This window comes from Lipotes vexillifer, unplaced genomic scaffold, assembly GCF_000442215.2.
Source record: "Lipotes vexillifer unplaced genomic scaffold, Lipotes_vexillifer_v1.1 scaffold1393, whole genome shotgun sequence".
Taxonomy (NCBI): domain Eukaryota; kingdom Metazoa; phylum Chordata; class Mammalia; order Artiodactyla; family Lipotidae; genus Lipotes; species Lipotes vexillifer.
Genome location: NW_006792736.1, coordinates 542,658 through 563,505, shown reverse-complemented (window position 1 = coordinate 563,505; position 20,848 = coordinate 542,658). Strand labels below are relative to the sequence as shown.

At 35.8% G+C, this 20,848-nt stretch overlaps 1 protein-coding gene across 1 annotated transcript in view; it reads left to right on the top strand.

Moving 5' to 3' along the window:
• The window catches only part of PPA2 (inorganic pyrophosphatase 2), an 85,864-nt gene that overhangs the window by 36,380 nt on the left and 28,636 nt on the right, over positions 1-20,848 (top strand). The window contains exon 6 of the mRNA XM_007465889.1: positions 4,617-4,743. Coding sequence (XP_007465951.1) covers positions 4,617-4,743 — 127 coding nt within the window. The remainder of the gene's footprint in view (positions 1-4,616; positions 4,744-20,848) is intronic.

Sequence of the window (20,848 nt, the reverse complement as noted above, 5' to 3'; positions counted from 1 at the left end):
TCCGCCACTGGCTTCTTTTCCTTCCCCCTGTCTCTTACTCCTTTCCTGCAGGGGAGATTCCCATCCAACTTAGATTTCTAGTTTACACCCAGATAAGGACAAATAGGGGCTAGAGTTCATGGTTGTGTGACTCTATAATTCCTTTATCTCTCCAGCAGAAATATGGCCAAATTGTTTGCTTTATTTCAAATTTAAGCTATAGTTTACAAATTTATTTTTTGGCCTTTTTTCTCCAGAGGGGGTAGTGAAGTGTGTATAAAATGAATAGATTAGAAGGAAGAATATAAATATTTCAATGAGTACCTCCTTTGTTCCAGATGCTATGCTATATACTTTGGGTCAGTTTCCTGTGTCTTATTTTATGATAAGAAGAGTCACTAAATTAAATAACATTACATCGATGGAAAGGTTATATAGGAGAAAACCCTAATTCTTTTTATTTTATTGAAGTATAGTTGATTTACAATATTTTGTGTTAATTTCTGCTGTACAGCAAAGTGATTCAGCTATACATGTGTATACATTCTTTTTCATATTCTTTTCCATTATGGTTTATCACATATATTGAATATAGTTCCCAATGCTATGCAGTAGGACCTTGTTGTTTATCCATTCTATATATAATAGCTTGCATCTGCTAATCCCCAAATCCCTATCCATCCCTCCCTACCACCCCTACCCCTTGGCAACCACAAGTCTGTTCTCTGTGTCTGTGAGTCTGTTTCTGTTTCGTAGGTAAGTTCATAAGATCCCACATATAACAGATCATACGGTATTTGTCTTTCTCTTTCTGACTTATTTCACTTAGTATGATAATCTCTAAGTCCATCCATGTTGTTGCATATGGCATTATTTTGTTCTTTTTTTATGGCTGAGTAATATTCCATTGTATATATGTGCCACATCTTTATCCATTCATCTGTCAGCGGACATTTAGGTTGCTTCCACGTCTTGGCTATTGTAAAGAGTGCTGCCATGAACATAAGGGTGCATGTATCTTTTGGAAATTACAGTTTTGTCTGGGTATATGCCCAGGAGTGGGATTGCTGGATCATATGGCAACTCTATTTTTAGCTTGTTGAGGAACCTGTGTACTGTTTTCCATAGTAGCTGCATCAACAAACATTCCCACCAACAATGTAGGAAGTTCCTTAGAAAACTCTTACTCTGAAGGTGTAATCCTTGGGGCCACTCAGTTTATATTAAGTGCAGATTATTGAGTTAATTTAAATCCTTGTGCAGATATTAAGTGTAAGCGAAAAGATTAAATGAAAGTATCTTATTTTCACTGATGTAAAAATTTGTCAGTGAGCACGTAATTAATGAGATTGGTAACTGGAAATCATGAAAATCTCGGTACCTGATAAACTGATTTGACTTAGTAACACTAAGTCATTATTGACAAAACAAGGGAATCTAAGAAAACTTGCTATACAGGCTATTAAATAAATGTACCAAAGTCACTAAATATGTGGAATAAAATTAAAGGTTTTAAATGTAAGTGATTTGTAACAAGGTATACATCATTAATCTTGAAAGCATACTTTTGTATGCAGAGAGCAGTCCCTGGTTGACAGCCAGCAAATTTAGGGGGACCTCAGTCCTACAATTGCAGAGAATTGCATTTAAATGGGTTCTTTCTTAGAACCTTCAGATCAGAGCCTAGCCTGGCCAACACCTTGATTTTGGCCTTGTCAGGCCATGAGCAGAGAATCTAGCTGTGTTGTGCCTAAACTCCTGACCCATGGAAACTGTGAGATAATGTACACTATTTTAAGCCTTTTGATTTGTAATAACTTGTTACACTGCAGTAAAAACCTAATACACAGGATAACAGGCTTTAAGCAGTTTTACTTTCCATAGTTTTTTATATTGATTGGGTCCAGTTGAAGTTTTACCCCTCATTCTTCAAATTCTAAATCAGCACAGAAGTTTTGTTGTAGACCACTATTACATTCTGCCCATTCTAGGTTCCCAGGAGTCAGCAGTTGACAAGTGTGAGCAGATAAGTACAGGTAGAGCCCAGAGAGAAAAAATATTAATATCTGTGGAAGACCTCTCATGTTCTAGTTCATGCATCTGTTGTTCCCTTTGCTTTTTATCTTTACATCAAGGAGTAAGTCACGTGATCTCCATTTTACTGTGGAGAAACCAAGTCCTAAAATATTGTGTGAGGTAGTTGGCCTCAGTCACCTCTAGGAATGGTGGAGGAAGAATTTGACCCCATATATTTGTGACTTAAAAATCCTGTCTTTTGAAGTATTTTTATAATAGCTAGAAAAGTCTGTAATAACCCTAGTCTGATTCTGCCTGAAATCTTTGAGGCCTACCTACGTTCTTCTTTCATAGTGTCAACTCATTTTTGAAACATGGTCAACTGTATGATTCCCAAGGAATTAGTAACAGAATCTTCTCTGTACATTAATTTCCTCGCAGGGTAGACTGAGAGTTTTATAATGGAACTGAGGCAATAGGATTTATCTTATATCCAAAGCAAATTATTCTTTTAGTTAATGAGGCCCGAAAAAATATTTAGTAAACATGAAGTAAGTACTTAATCGCCATCTAAACAATAGATAGGCCTTTGTTGGGACTACAGCTCCTTTATCTTGCTTCGGGCTATGCCTGGCTAGTCCTTAACTCATCTATAAGGAACATCATAGAAGAAAGCCTCTTTTAACACCACATATGTAAATGGGCAAAGGAAAAGGAGCAGAGTCCTAGAAGTTGTTAATAGACTTAGAATCACAGATACAGAAATTTTTAAGTTAAGTTCTTTGAGAAGTGTTATTCATTTGGTATCTAACATTATGTGTTCTGCAAAATTTGTTGAATTGCTTCAGACTGAATTGAATTGTGGGGTATTCAGAAGAATTTTACCATTTGTTTTTAAGCATCTTATCCTGAGTTTTTGGTTTGATTGAGAGAATTTCCTTTCCAGTTTTTAAAGTGTTATTGCAAGGCAGTGGTTTGTCTAATCCCTTTCTGTTGCTTATGAGATCAGAGGGCATTTATCATTCTGATGAAACTTGGTAATTCCCAGACATGCTTCCTGCTTGCCCTTGTAACCATAAAAGTCTCAAATCTGCTCTTATGTTGTATGAAATTTCGAAGTAAATTAATTCTTGTGAATAAAAATAAAACAATTTAGAAGGCGCCTTTAAAAACTATATATGATTCCCAGTAATTCTGATAGACACCCCTGTCACCAAAGTCTACTGCAGGCTCCTCAGCTTTGGCACTATTGACATTTTGGGTGGATGATACTGTAATAGGAGACTGTCCTGTACAGCATCCCTGGCCTCTTCCCCGCTAATATGCTAATAATACCCCCCCAGTTTTGACCACCCAGAATGTCCCCAGCATTGCCACATGTCCTCTAGAGGGCAAAATTGCCTCTGGCTGAGAAGCAGGGTTGCAGTTAACCAATGGAGCCACCTTTCATTGATGATTATGTGATAACTTTGAACATTTTTGCTTTATAAAGGACCTCCTGGCGTGAGGTGTGTAAGTCTCCCCAACAAAATTGTAAACCTTTAAGAAAGGGGATGCTTTCTTTCTGTATACGTAGTGTCTAATATAGTGCTGGGCACTAAATAGAGCCTAAACACGTGAGAGTCTGGCTAATATAATTGTGCATATTCTCCTAAAAGTGGTATTTCAGTTTAGTTTATACAGTCACATTAATCTGTTGGATAAACTAATTTCACCTTCATGCAGATTTATATTAAGATTGCAGATTCATTTTGCAAATGTTCTGAAAGGATTTATTTGACTTTATGGTTTAAGATCAGTTTTTTTCTCTCAAATAATTTCAAGATACAACAGTGACTTTCTTTTGCATACCTTGATTTCCGGATGTAAAGCTGAATTTTGAATCATGAAGGAATTATTCTGAAGCATGTGTTCAGATTTCAGCTTACAGTGAAATTCTATAGCCAGCTAAACCTTTAAAAATAAAAGGCTATAGAAAGAATGCATGCATATAAACTTGGCATTGGCAACTTGAGGGAACCACTGAAATAACTTTCTTTAGTACAAGGAACATCTGCTTCAACATCATGCTGTTTCTTGGTTTCACTTAAAATCTTTTTAAAGCATTTTATGAAACCTGCTTTGTCTCTATCTTTACCATTTTAATAATTCTTTCATTGTCATTCATTATCTTAAGGCTGTATTCAGATATGATAAAAATTTACTTTTCACTAGTAACTGATAAATATAGTTTGCAAAAAAGGTACTATAAAGCAGTTTCAAAGGATTCTCATGTCTTTTTACCCCCAAGTTTCAAAGGATTCTCATGTCTTTTTACCCCCAAGTAGCAGAAGCCAGATTTATATTATAACATGATATACATGACTTTATTTTCTGCTTATTAGTATGAGTTTCTAGGCCTAGTCATTAAATTTTAAGATCTATAAATAATTTAAGTTTCCAGAAAGGGATCAAGACATCTATTCTAAGAAGGATATCATAAAAGGCTTTAGGACTGTGTTTACAATAATTTTAATTATTATGTTTCAGTCTATAGTGCTTTTAATCTTTCATATAGATTTTTATATATGAGTAAATTTCTCCAAAGCCTGGCAAATGCTGAATTTCTTTTCTCTTTAAAGGTTCTTTCTCGTGGAGATGTTGTTCATGTGAAGATCCTTGGAATTTTGGCTCTTATTGATCAGGGTGAAACAGATTGGAAATTAATTGCTATCAATGTGAATGATCCTGAAGCCTCGAAGTTTCATGGTAAGTCTGTAACTTTCCAGAAACAGAAGTAAATCAGTGTGTCATTGGAATTCTTAGAATTTAAAAGAGGCTCATGTAAAACACAGTGTATATTTTGGGAGTTAAACTTATACGTTTTGTTTTTTGATTCTCTCTCCATGGACTGTGAAGGGCAATTCAATATGACTGTGTCTGAGTTATGTCGTACTGCTGGGAGCAGCAAGAGAACGAAAAGGAGTGCAGACAGACAGACGATACTTCAGAATAAGAAAGTACAATCTATGGGTTCCCTTCCCCCTCACCTCCTTCCCTCCCGCCCTTCTTTTCTTTCTTAAGTCTCTCTTTTATTCATTTGAGTAACAGGAAAAATAAAAAACAAAAAGGGGAGTGTTCATCAAAGACATAAGCTGTTTTTTTTGTTGTTTTTTTTTTTGTGGTACGCAGGCCTCTCACTGTTGTGGCCTTTCCCGTTGCGGAGCACAGGCTCTGCGGCCATTGCTCACGGGCCCAGCTGCTCCGCGGCATGTGGGATCTTCCCAGACCGGGGCACGAACCCACATCCCCTGCATCGGCAGGCGGACTCTCAACCACTGCGCCACCAGGGAAGCTCCATAAGCTGGTTTTATACCTAGTTTTTGTTCTGTCTTGTACAGGTGAAGGGAAAGATAACAGCCCTCTAACAAAATTTTGATGTCCCAGAAATTTAAGTTCCAGAAGTTTGGTATGACAAAGAGTTAACTTTCTTTGGTGTCGGACAGACTTCAGTTTGCATTCTGGCTGTGCTACTTTCTACTTGAGTGACTTTGGATAGATCATTTAACCTTTCTGAGTTTCAGTTTGCTCATCTAATAATGTAGGTAAGTATACCTACTTGTGAGCTTGTTGGCAGTATAAGAGATGATTTACTTAAAGCATCTGGCTGTCATATGAAGTGTTGAGTAGGCCACTATTATTATTCTCTGACCAATTTTTTCCCCTAGTTTTCTAACCTTTTTCCTTTCAGTTTCATCCTTATTTGGGATCCTGGTCTTTTCTAGACCTCAATTCTTAATTTGAAAATATACCATTTCTGAATTGACTGAAACTCATTAACACTTATATTTTAAACTCTCTTAATTTATGTGCATTTAAAACCTTTTCTTCACCATGGAGCAGGAAGGAGAAGTACAGAGAGGGAAACTCCTGATGCAGAAAACATACTTTTCAGACTTTCCAGTTTTACACAGAGCTGCACTAGCAAGAGGGATGTGTAAAAGCTGTTCTTAGGGATTTTTTTCCATTATAATTGTGCATGCTCAATTTAATGTAAGCATTACCACTGATGAACATTGCTTTTTGAAATGCACCAAAATGTAAGCATAGCTGCATTTAATAAAGGAAATGTTTTCTTAAAAAAAACAAAAAAACAAAAAACTTTTCTTGCACATGGAACAACAAGAGAGATTTTATGCCATTCTTGCTTGTAATTGAGAAAGGGAGGGGTCTGATTGGGTGAAGTACATATGACCTCAAGGTCAAAACTAAAACATGAAAACTACAATTAAAATATGAGACTCAAGCCCATAAACCATATATTTTTCTTATCTATTTCATTATTTTGCACTGGATTTCTTTATTATCATATTTCTCACATATATATGTATGCATGTATATATGTATACATATGTAACAAGAGTAAATCAATACCCAATTTAAAAGTTTTTTAATACATAAGCTGCTCCTCAGATGAGAACTGATAATATAATGATGCAACAGCCAGCAAAAACAAACTGTTCAACTAGTGGCACACTAAAGTCACGAAACTCTACTGAGGGATGTCCCTTTAAACTGGAGAGGCTGAGAGTCTAAGGAAACTAGTCTTTAGCTCAGTACTGTTGGAGATGTGATTTAACACCTCAAATTCCCTAACATATGTCAAACACTGCTGCCTGTCCTAGTACATATTATTATTCTTAATTTAGAAGAATCTCAAAGGATTTAAATAAATTGCCTAGGGACTTCCCTGGTGGCTCAGTGGTTAAGAATCCACCTGCCAATGCAGGGGACACGGGTTCGATCCCTGGTCCGGGAAGATCCCACATGCCGCGGAGCAGCTAAGCCCGTGAGCCACAACTAACTGAGCCTGCCCTCTAGAGCCCATGAGCCACAACTGAGCCTGCGCTCTAGAGCCCACGAGCCACGACTACTGAAGCCCGCGTGCCCAGAGCCTGTGCTCCGCAAGAAGAGAAGCCACCACCGTGAGAAGCCCGCGCACCGTGAAGAAGAGTAGCCCCCGCTCGCCGCAACCAGAGAAAGCCTGTGCAGCAACGAAGACCCAACACAGCCAAAAATAAATAAATAAATAACTTGCCTAAGTTTGCACATTTAGTAAATAGTGGAACCATGATTTGAACTCATTTCAGTCTGATGAGAAAGTCCATTGTCCATCTACTGTGCTATACTGCACAATTCATATTTGTGTAATTTACAGTATTTGTAACTAACAGTATTGAAACCAGATTACATAGTATAAAGTACCTTACTCCTACAGTTTCCTAAGGGTTAGAATGAAAAAATATAATTGTATTTTTACTTTTTTTCTGTTTATACCCCAAATGGAGATGGCTTGCACTTTGGACATCCTCTTCTAAATTCTTGTTGTGTATGCTTATACAGAGAGACATGCAGAAATACTGAAGCCATGACATGCAGAAATATTGAAGCTTATTTTTGTTGAGATGAAATTATCAGACTAGAATAATTAAAATAAGAAATTATTGTTTTGAAAGGCAAAAAGGACTTTTTTTCCATTACACTAAAAGGGAACACATACATTATCTTCATCTTAAGAAATACAGCAGTGCTTCTTTATAATAACTTTTTTAAATCTGAAAAGACTAGATGAGTAATTATTGACATATTTTGCTCTGAAATGGTAGCTGACATTGTGCTTTGTGTTTATTTCCAGAATGAATAAGGTATACAGGGGAAAATGGATTATTTACTTTAAGGATATTTGCATATTATTTACACTGAGTAGTTCCAATACTTAAGTACTCTTATATATCTAGATTTTGTAAGATAAGTTCTGTAGTTTTAAGAGTTACAAGTGTTTTCTTTTGTGACTTCTCATTTCTTTTACCTGCACGTTACTGTACATACTCCACATATTCCACGTTTCTTCTCTTCTCTTTTATTCGATACAGACCCAAGAAAAAAAATAGATGTAGGTGCCAATTGAAAGGCTGAAGAGTCTGCAGTATAAATTTTTTTTTTTAATCCTAAATCATGGAATACTAGGTAACCCTATGTAGCAGCTTTTATTTTTCATTGAAACTGAAGTTTGGTTTATATTTATCATATCTCTCTAACATCATCCAGCTCTCCTCTGAAACGATTTCAGACAAAAGACAGAGTTTCTGTTGACCTGCTGCTCAAGCAAATATTAATGGACAGAAATCATTCCTAACCTTACTTTTTTTCTTCACTATTTAGCCTGGTGTGTTGTTTGTGTTTTCATTAGCACCTGTAAAGGGGGGAATTGGAGGGGATGAGAACTGAAAGATGCTCACTAATCACAGGGGTTGAAAGCTTCCTAAATTTGTGAAGGAATTTTTACAAAATTAGTTTCTATGAAAAGTTTGGTGCTATTCTCTATCTACTATAAATCTTTAAAAATTAATCAACAGTATTTAATCTGAAACCAAGCAACTTTTTTTTTTTTTTTTTTTTCTTGCGTTATGCGGGCCTCTCACTGTTGTGGCCTCTCCCATTTGCGGAGCACAGGCTCCGGACGCGCAGGCTCAGTGGCCGTGGCTCACGGGCCCAGCCGCTCCGCGGCATGTGGGATCTTCCCGAAACGGGGCACGAACCCGCGTCTCCTGCATCGGCAGGCGGACTCTCAAGCACTGCGCCACCAGGGAAGCCCCCAAGCAACTTTTAAACATTTTATTGTGTCCCTCCCACGTGTACCTTCTAAAATCACAAACAGAAGACTTTGGATGGCATTTTTTTAATTATAAAAAATAGTCATATATTTGGAAATAAAAACTCAGAAGTATAAAAAGCATATATAAAATGAAAAGTAATGTTCTCCTTCCTACTTTTTCATCCCCACCCCCCTAGGCTTACTTCTCATATCTTCTTCCCCATATGTTTTTAGTTCTCAAGTGGTTGCTTCTGTTCTGTAATCAGTGTGCTCACACCTCTTTCTTTTCCCTGTTAACTTAAGTTGCTGCTTTCAAAGATTAGGAATTTAACATCTTATACATCTCTCAATTTTGTTACCATATTTCTTCTTCTGTTATCTTAATAACTCTAGGTATTACACTTTGAGCTGTATTTATTGCTTCATTAATTTTGAACGGTAACTCGTGGCTGCCCAGTGTAAAACCAGGGCATTCAGGTTTCTGTACTACTTTCCTTCTCTGCCCCTTACAGCCCAGCTTCCCTCAGCTACACTATGAGTTCTACAGTGTAAACATTTGTAATGCATAGGTTCTGTTCTTTAACCATAACTGTTTTTCATGTTTTGTCTCTTGAATCTGAAAGTTGAAAACTAATAAATAACATTTACAGTATTTATGTGACTATCATTCACTTCATTTATCATACTGTTTATCGAATGACTGGTTTTAGACAGGCTGTACCCTTGAGCCTGCTGCATAGCTATTATCATGGGGTTTCTTTTCATTGCCTTCCTGGGTTATTAGTTCATTGCCTTTCTGGGTTATTAGTTCTATTCTTTCTTAGATTCTTTGATGCCCTCTACTTTACTTTCCTTTTTCATTGTTGGCTGGTGTACATTTTCCAAAAATTTTTACAGAAAATGCATGGGAGATTGATTTCATACGTGTCGGAGTCCATACATGTCAGAAATGGTTTGTTTTGGTAGTCAGCTTCTCCTTAAATAACTTTAAAATATCTAATGCAGTAAATTTAAATATAAATTACTGTATATCAGTTGAAATTTCTGTCACAACGGAGTGATTTTTTAACAGTTTAAACATTTGTCATCTATACTTGACATTTTTATTCATGTAGGGAAGGGTAACTGGACATTCTTTAAAATTCTGTAGTTTTCTGAGGATGTGTGTAATACAGAAATTTATAGAGAAATTTTTTTATTATTTCCTATATATAATTGTTATTTAGACATTTAAAAAATAAGTCCTTCCTATTAACTTCTACTACCTTAAGAAAAAGAAGCTGTTTTTGACATGGTCATTACCGATTTCTTCTTTTCTGAAAACAAAAAAGTGTGTTTTAATTTATAGACAGTATGTTTTATCTATCTATCTATATATTTTTTGGTGTATTCAGACACATTTGTATTTCTGTAAGGAAGTTCTGGGGTTGTGGGTTTTTTTTAAGCAATTTTTATTACTCTTTAATTTTTATACATGTAGTTCTAGATGTATCATGCTTGAAGCGTGATACCAATATTTTTAAATTAATTAATTTATTTATTTCTGGCTGTGTTGGGTCTTTGTTGCTGTGTGCAGGCTTTCTCTAGTTGCGTGAGTGGGGGCTACTCTTCCTTGCTGTGAGCGAGCTTCTCATTGCGGTGGCTTCTCTTGTTGCAGAGCACAGGTTCTAGGCACGTGGGCTCAGCAGTTGTGGCACATGGGCTCAGTAGTTGTGGTGCGCGGGCTCTAGGGTGCACGGGCTCAGTAGTTGTGGCTCGCGGGCTCTAGAGCGCAGGCTCAGTAGTTGTGGCGCATGGGCTTAGTTGCTCCGCGGCATGTGGGATCTTGCACCAGGGCTCAAACCCGTGTCCCCTGTGGTTGTTTTATTTGTTAGGAAATAACTTCTTTGATCCTAATGAACATGTACAGACTTTGGTTGACTGTAATATCCTGTTTTAATGTTTATAGTTTTTTAACCTTTGACTCGACTGAACTAAAACTAGCCATTGCATCAGAGAATACATTTCAGTTGGAAGGAAACTGTGGTTGCTGGCTATATTTCTGTAATTTTAACATTATTATTTAAATCTTCAAGTTTTGCCTTCTGAAAGTGGAGTAGCAACTTTGAAAATCTAAAAAAAGTCTAAACAGCATTTGAAAACAAATTCCTCATACACCCTGATAGAAAATTTGTCACTTTGGCTGGCTCATTAACACTTGGTGAGCACTAAGACCATTTAATGCACTGTAATTAGGTCCCAGCCCCTAATGCTCTTAATGGTACCTTAATGACCTGAAAGAGTTAATAAGACTCCAAGGGCATCTAACTTGTTACTAGAGAATGCCTTGGCTGTTAGGGATAATAGCGCTTGGTTCTGAAATAACCAAGTGCAGAGCTTTTTAAGAAGATGGAAATGCTAGGGCATATGTAATTTCTCTGTTGGTTAAACTAACCACCTTCTATAATATCGAGCTTCAGATATTCACCAAACAGATGTTTGAGCCTCTTCAGGACCGCCAAGGATGCCTAAGCCCCTTATGTCAGGAGAAGTAATGTCATGAGGTAATTTAAGCCTAGAAGCTATGTCAACTTGCAGAGCAATAAAGATTTCTTTTGTTTGGTATTAAATAAATGAAAACTATTGTCTGATGTCCTGTAATAAATGTTGCCTGTGCAGTGATGTCAAAGTTTTCAGAAATTGAAAATTAGAACAATTATATTGATGTAGATACATTCTGGGATGAATAAATTACATGAGTAATAAGGGAATTATTTTAAATGAGGCAGTTGGGACTTTTTCAAAGGCCAGCATTGCACTTGTCCTGAAATTATCAGAATTTATATGTATTTCATATTTGTAGAATTTCAACTTACATTTAAAGAAATTTGAAAGTCAAATAAAACTATGTAGTTTCTTTTATTTTCTTTCAAGGCAGGAACAAACACATGGAAACCAAATCTATTTGACTTAAATTTTCATGTGCTAAATAAACAATTCTAGTGCCCCTGCAATTATTATTTTAAAAATAAGCCAAATTAATAAGGTATTTAATTTCCTTACTTCCTAAAACACAAGTTAACCTTATCATTTAGGGAAAAAATAGGGCACAGCATAGTAATCTTAAGGGAAAATATTCACATTAACCTTTGTAACCGGAAAGAATGGGGTTCTCTTTGCTTTCCTTTGCGTGTATTCTTTGGCACAGAAAGGGGCCGGCATGTCACCATTGTCATCCTAAAAGCTGTAACATTTCTGGAACAATTACTGTATGTCGAGGAACTATGCTGAGTGCTTCTTTTGGAATATCTGTTGAATGTTTACCTAAGTTCAAGCAAGATGTGCTAGTGTTCCCTTTTTTGTTTCAGATTGGGAACCTGAGGCACTGGTGGTTGAGGGTGGGCATTGGTCAGTGACTTTCCTAAAGGCTGCGGGAGCCACTGCATCGCATTGATGCTCAGAAAAGTATTTGTGGCCTTGGACTATCTTGCTTTCTGGGAGCGCTGACCACTTGCTCTTCAATAGTTGAGGCATCAGTGGGATAATTATGATTAGAAGTCCCAGTAAAAGATGGCTCTTTTGATCTTCATTCCTTTGATTTCATTAATAGGTATGGCTTAATAGGCGTGGGTCGGTAGGGATGGGATGTGGGAGGAGGCAGTTGAGGAACGGGGGCAAATCAAGTAAAATGTACTATAATTAAGAATAGAATTAAATTACTGGGAATCATTTGCCTCTTTTTTTAAAAAAATTAATTAATTAATTTATGGCTGTGTTGGGTCTTCGTTTCTGTGCTTGGGCTTTATCTAGTTGTGGCAAGCGGGGGCCACTCTTCATCGCAGTGCATGGGCCTCTCACTATCGCGGCCTCTGTCGTTGCGGAGCACAGGCTCCAGACGTGCAGGCTCAGTAATTGTGGCTCACGGGCCCAGTTGCTCCGTGTCATGTGGGATCCTCCTGGACCAGGGCTCGAACCTGTGTCCCCTGCATTGGCAGGCAGGCTCTCAATCACCATGCCACCAGGGAAGCGCCATTTGCCTCTTTTTTGAACCTTGACCTCTTCCAGTGTTTTTTCAGGCTTCAGTCATATTCCTACGATGTGAAGAGTAGGGGAGGCCTAAATTCTAAAATCCTCTCTTGTATGTATTAGTTATCTGACCTTGGGAAAGTCACGTAACCTCCTTTTTTTTTTTTTTTAATTCCCTTTTTCCCTCCAGCACATGTTCCCAATACACAAATAAGCTTTTTCTTTTTTTTTACAAATGTGTTTATTATTTATTTATTTATTTATTTATTTATTTTCGGCTGAGTTGGGTCTTTGTTACTGCACGCGGTCTGTCTCTAGTTGCTGCACATGGGCTTCTCATTGTGGTGGCTTCTCTTGTTGCGGAGCACAGGCTCTAGGGTGTGCGGGCTTCAGTAGTTGTGGCTCGCGGGATCAGTAGTTGTGGCTCGCAGGCTCTAGAGTGCAGGCTTAGTAGTTGTGGCTCACGGGCTTAATTGCTCCACGGCATGTGGGATCTTCCTGGACCAGGGATTGAACCTGTGTCCCCTGCATTGGCAGGCGGATTCTTAACCACTGCGCCACCAGGGAAGTCCCTCACATAACCTCTTGAAGCTTTCTTCATCTCTAAAGTTGTGGGGTTGATCCTCTAATCAGTAAATGACCCCTAGAGCTTTTCTTCTCTAACTTTTGGTTGTTTTAGGAATATTTCAATCCATTATTTAGACAGGCTAAAGCCTGTCTTCTTCTAAAATAGAAAGACCTAAATTATCTTCAGTGTTAGTGCTGAATGAAACGCAGTTTAAATTAAAGATCATGAGATAGATTTCTTGGGGACATTGGCACGTTTTTAGGTACTTTAGGGAAGCTGTTAAGTGGTGGAGCTGAAACTTCAGTGAAAGTCTGGCTGACCCAAAGCCTAAGCTTTTACCTACTTGGTTATGTGGTTCTAGTTAAAATTAGATTAGAAAACCATTTGGATTTCTGTGTTACAAGGCACCTGGATGGTTTTCATTTTACTAGTCATGTAAAATTTCTTGTGAAATGGTAAAAAATATTTATATTTTGGGAAAGAAATCTACGAAGTCTTTTCCAAGAAGTTTTTCTGATACAATACAAATAGGCTTCTATCTTTGTTTGGTTTTAACTTATTTTGAAGTATATTTCCATTTTTCATTATGTTAACATATATTTTTAGTATAGATGTTGATAAGAGTAGAATTTGTGGAAAAGGAGAATAGAGAAAGAAAAGGCAACTAAAATGAAGGATACTATTCATTAGTCTGTGTGCTGTTAAGCATAGATATGCAGAACAGTATGGAGAACATGAGAACCTTTTAGGGATCCCACTGTAAGTGTAGCTATTAAAACATTTCTCTGAGCTGGAACGTCTATTTGTGATGATACAGTAAATATTATGGAACAGAACTGTTACTTCTTGTGAATGTTTATAAAATGTCATTAAAACATATGTTCTCACTTCCCACAGACTTTGTTTGGAGGCCGGTCTTGCACACATTTAGCTCTGTGAGAGCAGCATCTACAGCATTGGAACGAGAGCTTTGTGCATTTATGTCACTTCCTTTGGTGGCATCCCTTAGAATTGGAAACTCCTTTTTTATTTTTTTTTTACTCTCTTTGGACAGAATTTCAAACATGAGCACATTTTCTAGTATCTTTTTTTTTTTCTTTTAAATAATATGGGCATGGAGATATGGCACTACATTTGTGTTACTGTTTTTTATCTAAAAATAAAAACAAAAATCCTCAGCTGATTATATGCTTTCTTTACTTCCTGTTGTGGTCTGGTGGAGATAATGCCAGTGAAAACAGCATTTTCATTTTTTTTTCCCCTCTGGATCATTTTCATGGAAGTATAGGTGGTTCTCTGTATGGGGATGTGGATAGGAAGTTAATGATGTGACTGTATATGTAGTTTGATAAATATCCCTGGGTGACCCTGATGGGTTCCTCCAAGTTGAGAACCATTTTGTTAATCTATTCTTCTTTGCTGGTTGGATAATCCAGTCTTGGAACTAGAATAATTGATAACAATTTTGATATATGTTCAGTTAGGAGATGTAATCACCTAATCAAATTTGATGATGTCCTTCTCCCCACACATACCCCTGCCACCCCATATTTAAAGGGAGCGCAGGTGACCCTTGAACAACGCGGTGGTTAGGGGCACCAACCTGGCACAGTCAGAAGTCCACATGTAACTTTACAGTTGGCCCTCCATATCTGCAGTGCAGGCATCCTCAGATTCAGCCATCCGTGGATCACTAGTACTGCAGTACACACATTGAAACGAATCCATGTATAAGTGGACCTGCATGGTTCAAACCCATGTTGTTCAAGGGTCAGCTCTATATTGAGGTTACTCTGTTCCCTTTAAGATCTTGAGCCAATTCCTTAACCTCATGGAGTCCCAGTTTCCTAATTTACATAAAGGAAATAAATAATGCCTAATTTACAGGTTTTGAAGCTTCAATGACATACTATTACTGAGCCTTTAAAAAGTTTTTTTTTTGCCAGTCTAATAGATGAAAATGGTATTTTGTTTTAATTTTACATTTTTCTGCTTAATGCTTGGATGGAGCATCTTTTTCATATATTTATTGGCTAGTTGTATCTTCCCTTCTGTGAATTGCCTATGCATGGTGCCCTCCATTTTTCTATTGAGTTGACGTATTCTTTTGATATTTGGGAGTTGCTTAGATATTTTGGATATTAATTCTTTATTATTTAGGTTGCAAATATTTTCTCCCTATCTTCAGAGAAGCTGTGTTGCCTTTTGTCTTACAGGCATTTTAAATTCTGACATATTGTATTTTATCAATCATTTTTATATGTGACTTTAGCATTTTGATTCTTATGTAAGGATTTCTTACCCCATAGTCACAAAGTTGTTTTTCCTTATTTTTTTTTTATTCTTTTATATTTTAATTTTTTTACACTTGGATCTTTAATCCATGTGGAATTTATTTTTTCCATATAAATAATTTTTTCATCACCTCTTAACAGAAAAATCTTTTCTCTTCCCCCTTTTTTGAAATGTCTCCTTTATTGTATATTGCATTCTTATTTATACAGATAGTCTGCTTCTGGATTCTCTTTGGTGTCAGTGATCTATTTCTGTGCTAGTGCCACATTATTTTAATTACAACAGCCTCATAATAAAACATATAGAAGGCAAATCCTCCTTTTGTTCTACATTTTCCAAGTTGTTTGGTTTTTTTCTAATGCATATATTCTTCTGGGCAAATTTTTGGAATTAATTGTCAGGGATTTCTGCTACCTTTAAAATATTAAATTTTGCAATAATGAGTATGATATGTTTATACATTTCTCCAATTATTCAGGTTTTCTTGTTTATCTTTTAGAAAATTGATGTAGATTTACTAATGAAGGTCTTAACATTTTATTTTCGGTTTGTTTCTAGGTATTTAATTTTTCCACTACAAAAGCTTTGTTCAGTGTCTGGCATGTTATAGGTGCTTGGTAATTTTTTTTAAATTGATGAATAAATGAATGTGTATATATATATATATATATATATATATCGATAAACAAAAACTGAATGTTTTGAGCAAAGTTTGAAAATACCTTCAAAATAGTGCATTTTCACTTATTTTAAAGTGAGAAAACATTTGTACTTAAAATTTTGGCATTTTTAACAATTGTAGATATGTTTCTTGGAGTTACCTGTACATTGCTAAGGACAAGTATTTTTTGGTATTTTTCTTTCTCTTGCATAATGCTGTAGGGATTCATGCATATTGTGTGTGATCAGTGTAGTTTGTTCTATTTTGTCACTGAATAGTGTTCCATTGTGTAGATACACTGCAGTTTATCCATCCACCTGTTGACAGAAATTTGGGTTTTGAGTTTGGGGCTAATACAAATAAAGCTGCTATGAACATTCAAATATATAGGTCTTTGTTTGAACCTATGTTTTCATTTCTCTTGAGGAAATACCTAAGAATAGGGTTATAAGTCAGTGGGTAATTATATGCTTAACATTGTAAGAAACTGTCAAACTTTACTAAAGTGACTTTATATACCATTTTGCATTTCCACCAGCAAGTTGTATGAGAGATCCAGTTGGTCCCAGAACCTCCATCCATCCTCTGTGCTTTGGTTTCATATTGTCTTAACAATAAAATGCCTTTTAAAAAAATTAAGAGGAAAAACACACACACACACACACACACACACATATGTATTCTATTCTATTTACCCATGTTTTACCATTTTTTTACCTATATATTTTATTACTTTCTGAAGATCTGTAGTTTCCATCTGGTGTTATTTCCCTTCAACTTTAGGATTTTTTGTAGTGCAGTTCTTTTGGCGATGAATTCTCTCCATTTTCATTGATCTGTCTTTTCTTGTCTTTTCTTGCCTTTGTTTTGGAAGTATACTTTCCCTGGATATAGAACTTTGAGTTACAGGTTTTTTTTGTAAAGAGTTTCCCATTTTCTTTTGGCCTGCATTGTTTTTGATAAGTCACCAGTCAGTGTGTTGTTAGCTTAGTATATAATATATTGTTTTTCTTAGACTGTTTTAAAGGTTTTCTCCTCATTTTTGGATTTCAGCAATTTTTCTGTGATATGCTAAGGTGGTCTTTCCTTTTTATTTATCCTCCTTAGGATATCCTGAACTTTGCGGATCTGTAAGTTCATGTTTTTGCCACATTTGGGAAATTACTTACCATTATATTTTCACATTTTTTTCACCCCATATTTTTTACCTTCATTCTGAGACTCATAACATATTTTAGACCACTTTAAAAATTATTATTATATAAATTTCAGGTGTACATCATTATAATTTGACATCTGTATTCACTACAAAGTGATCACCATGACAAGTCCAGTTGCCATCCACTGACCCTCTTCACCCACTTCAGTCACCCCTCAACCCCTTCCCCTCTGGTAACCGTTAACCTAATCTCTGTATCTATGAGTTTGTTTTTGTTTTATTTGTTTGTTTTGTTTTGTTTAGATTCCACATGTCAGTGAAATTATACAGTATTTGTCTTTCTCCCTCTGACTTATTTACTTAGCATAATACCTTTGAGGTCCATCCATGTTGTTGCAAATGGCAGGATTTCATTCATTTTTTATTTCCAAGTAGTATTATGTTAATGTTTATATACGACATCTTCTTTATCCATTCATCTGTTGCTGGACACTTGAGTTGTTTCCATATCTTGGCTATTGTAAATAATGCTGCAGTGAACGTAGGGGTGTATATGTCTCTTCAAATTAGTGTTTTCATATTTTCTGGGTAAACACCCATAAGGGTATTAGCTAGATCATATGGCTTTTCTATTCTTAATTTTTTCAGAAATCTCCATACTGTTTTCCATAGTGCCTACACCAAATTACAGTCCTACCAAGAGTGCACAAGGGCTCCCTTTTCTCTACATTCTCTCCAACATTTGTTATTTCTTGTCTTTTTGAGAATAGCCATTCTAACAGGTGTGAGGTGATATCTCATTGTGGCTTTGATTTGCATTTCCCTGATAACTAGTGATGTTGAACATGTTTTCATGTGCCTGTTGACCATCTGTATGTCTTCTTTTTTTTTTTTTTAACATCTTTATTGGGGTATAATTGCTTTACAATGGTGTGTTAGTTTCTGCTTTATAACAGAGTGAGTCAGTTATGCATATATATATGTTCCCATATCCCTTCCCTCTTTGTCTCCCTCCCTCCCACCCTCCCTATCCCACCCCTCCAGACAGCCACAAAAATGTCTATTCAGATCCTCTGTCCAGTTTTGAATTGGGGTTGTTGTTGTTGTTGTTGAGTTTTATGAGTTCTTGATATATTTTGGATATTAGCCCATTATCAGATGTATGACTAGCAAATATCTTCTCCCATTCATTAGGTTGCCTTTTCATTTTGATGATGGTTTCCTTTGCTAAACAAAAAAGCTTTTTAGTTTGATGTAGTCCCGTTTATTTATTTTTGCTTTTGTTTCCCTTGCCTTTGGAGTTAAATCCACAAAAACATCATTAAGGCTGATGTCAGTGAGGTTACAGCCTATGTTTTCCTCTAGGAAGTTTAAGATTTCAGATGTTATATTCAAGTATTTAATCCATTTCGAGTTAATTTTTGTGTATGCTGTATTTAGACCACTCTTAATTGTCTCACAGGTCACTGAAACTCTCATGTCTTTTCAGTCTTTCTTCCTAACTGTTCTTTAGACTCCATGATTTCTATTGATCTGACTTCTACTTACCTGATTTATTTCTGCCATATTCAAGTTCTGCTATTAAATTCATGATTTTTCATTTCCGATACTCCCTCATTTATTTTTTTGTTTTGTTTTGTTTTTTTGATAGTTTCATAGTTTTTTTTCCTCAACTGAGATTTCCACATGTTCATGCATTGTGACCATATTTTCCTGAACGTCCTGAACATATTCATAATAACTGCTTTAAAATCCTTGTTTGTAGGGGTCCTCTCAGGATTGATTTCTTTTGATTTTCTTTTGTACCAAGAAGTTATTAATAAGTAAGAGTGTGTTTTTCCTTTATTGTTTGTTTTTAATATCCAATATTTAATTATATCAAAAGTGGGGGGGGGGCTTCCCTGGTGACGCAGTGGTTGAGAGTCCGCCTGCCGATGCAGGGGACACGGGTTCGCATCCCGGTCCGGGAAGATCCCACATGCCGCGGAGCGGCTGGGCCCGTGAGCCATGGCCGCTGAGCCTGCGCGTCCGGAGCCTGTGCTCCGCAACGGGAGAGGCCACAACAGTGAGAGGCCCGCGTACTGCAAAAAAAAAAAAAGAAAAAAATTGGGGGGGACTTGGCATGGTTCTTTCTGGGTAGGCAAGACAGTAATTTAAATTATTTTAAATATTTAATATTAATTAGAATATTAATATATATTATTAATATTATATAATATAATAATATCAATAAATATCTTAAAGGTATTTATTATAGAATGTGTTAAGATTTTCTCATGATTAGAATTTCTTAATTTTTTTTGTTTTTGGTAAATAATTACTTTTAAAGTTCATTGTGTCTTTGATAAGTCTCCAGAGTAAAAATATGTCATAGGTTAGATATTTCTGTCTCTCTCTCTCTTTCTGTCTCTCTCTCTCTCATATTGTTCATGGGCTGTATGTATAAAATGAGCCTTATCAACTGAATTTTTTACCTCATTTACATCATTACTGTTTGCTTATTTGGCAAAAATAGAGTATTAAAGTGTGTTTAAGTTTGAAATCTGGGTAAAATGGAAGTCTTGACAAATACCTGTGATTAGAAGCTACTCCTGGCATAAGAGGATGTATTTTTTTATAATAAATATTAGAAAGAAAGTCAATTATCAAACCTTTTTTTTTCTTAATAGATTACAGTTTGTGATATTCAGTTATGTTTTAGAAACAAGTGAATTGGTTTATACTGAAAAGAAACTTGATTACATGTTGAAAGGTATACAGTATCTGTAAAGAAAGAAAAAGATAAGTCATAAAGATTGCTTTTAAAAAGTGAAAAGTGTTATGATTCTCTCACATCTACAGAGATAAAGTGGTAGGTTTTGACTAAGATATTTTAGCTTAATTTCTCTGCTTTTATAAATTTCTAAATCAAAATTAGTTAAGACAAACTAAATTAAAATGGAGAGCTCTGGATTTTGAAAAGCCAAATTAAACTTTAAATTTTGTTATATTGCATCATTATTTTCTGTTTTGCTTTTTACCTAGCATTTAATAAAGAAATTCCAGTGGTTTTATATAGAACTATGGTTATTTATAAATCATGTATTTTTAGTTTTAATATAAAAATTCCCTTAAGGAGACTGTATATAATCTTTGTTAATTAAACTCTCAAATTTGGAAATAGCTCTTTTATAAAGTAAATCATGGCTGTACACTTGTCAGAAGTTATGACATCTCTTATGAAACTAAAAAAATAGGGTAATATATATTTAGGTGACTGCATTTAGTTGTATTATAATTTAAATCGCTACTTAATCTTACAGACTAGTCCTTTTTAGCTCTTTGATACTTTAAATTTTACATAAGTCCGATCTTTACTGGGTTTTGTTGTTTTTAATTTTTTCTTTCACTGGTAATTCGTCTCAGTTCTGCTTTCTAATAATATCCAAAACTGACCATTTGTCACCACCTCCATACAACTACAATAATCAAAGCCCTCATCACATTTCGCCTCATATTGGATTTCCTGCTTCCACTTCTTCCTCTCCACGG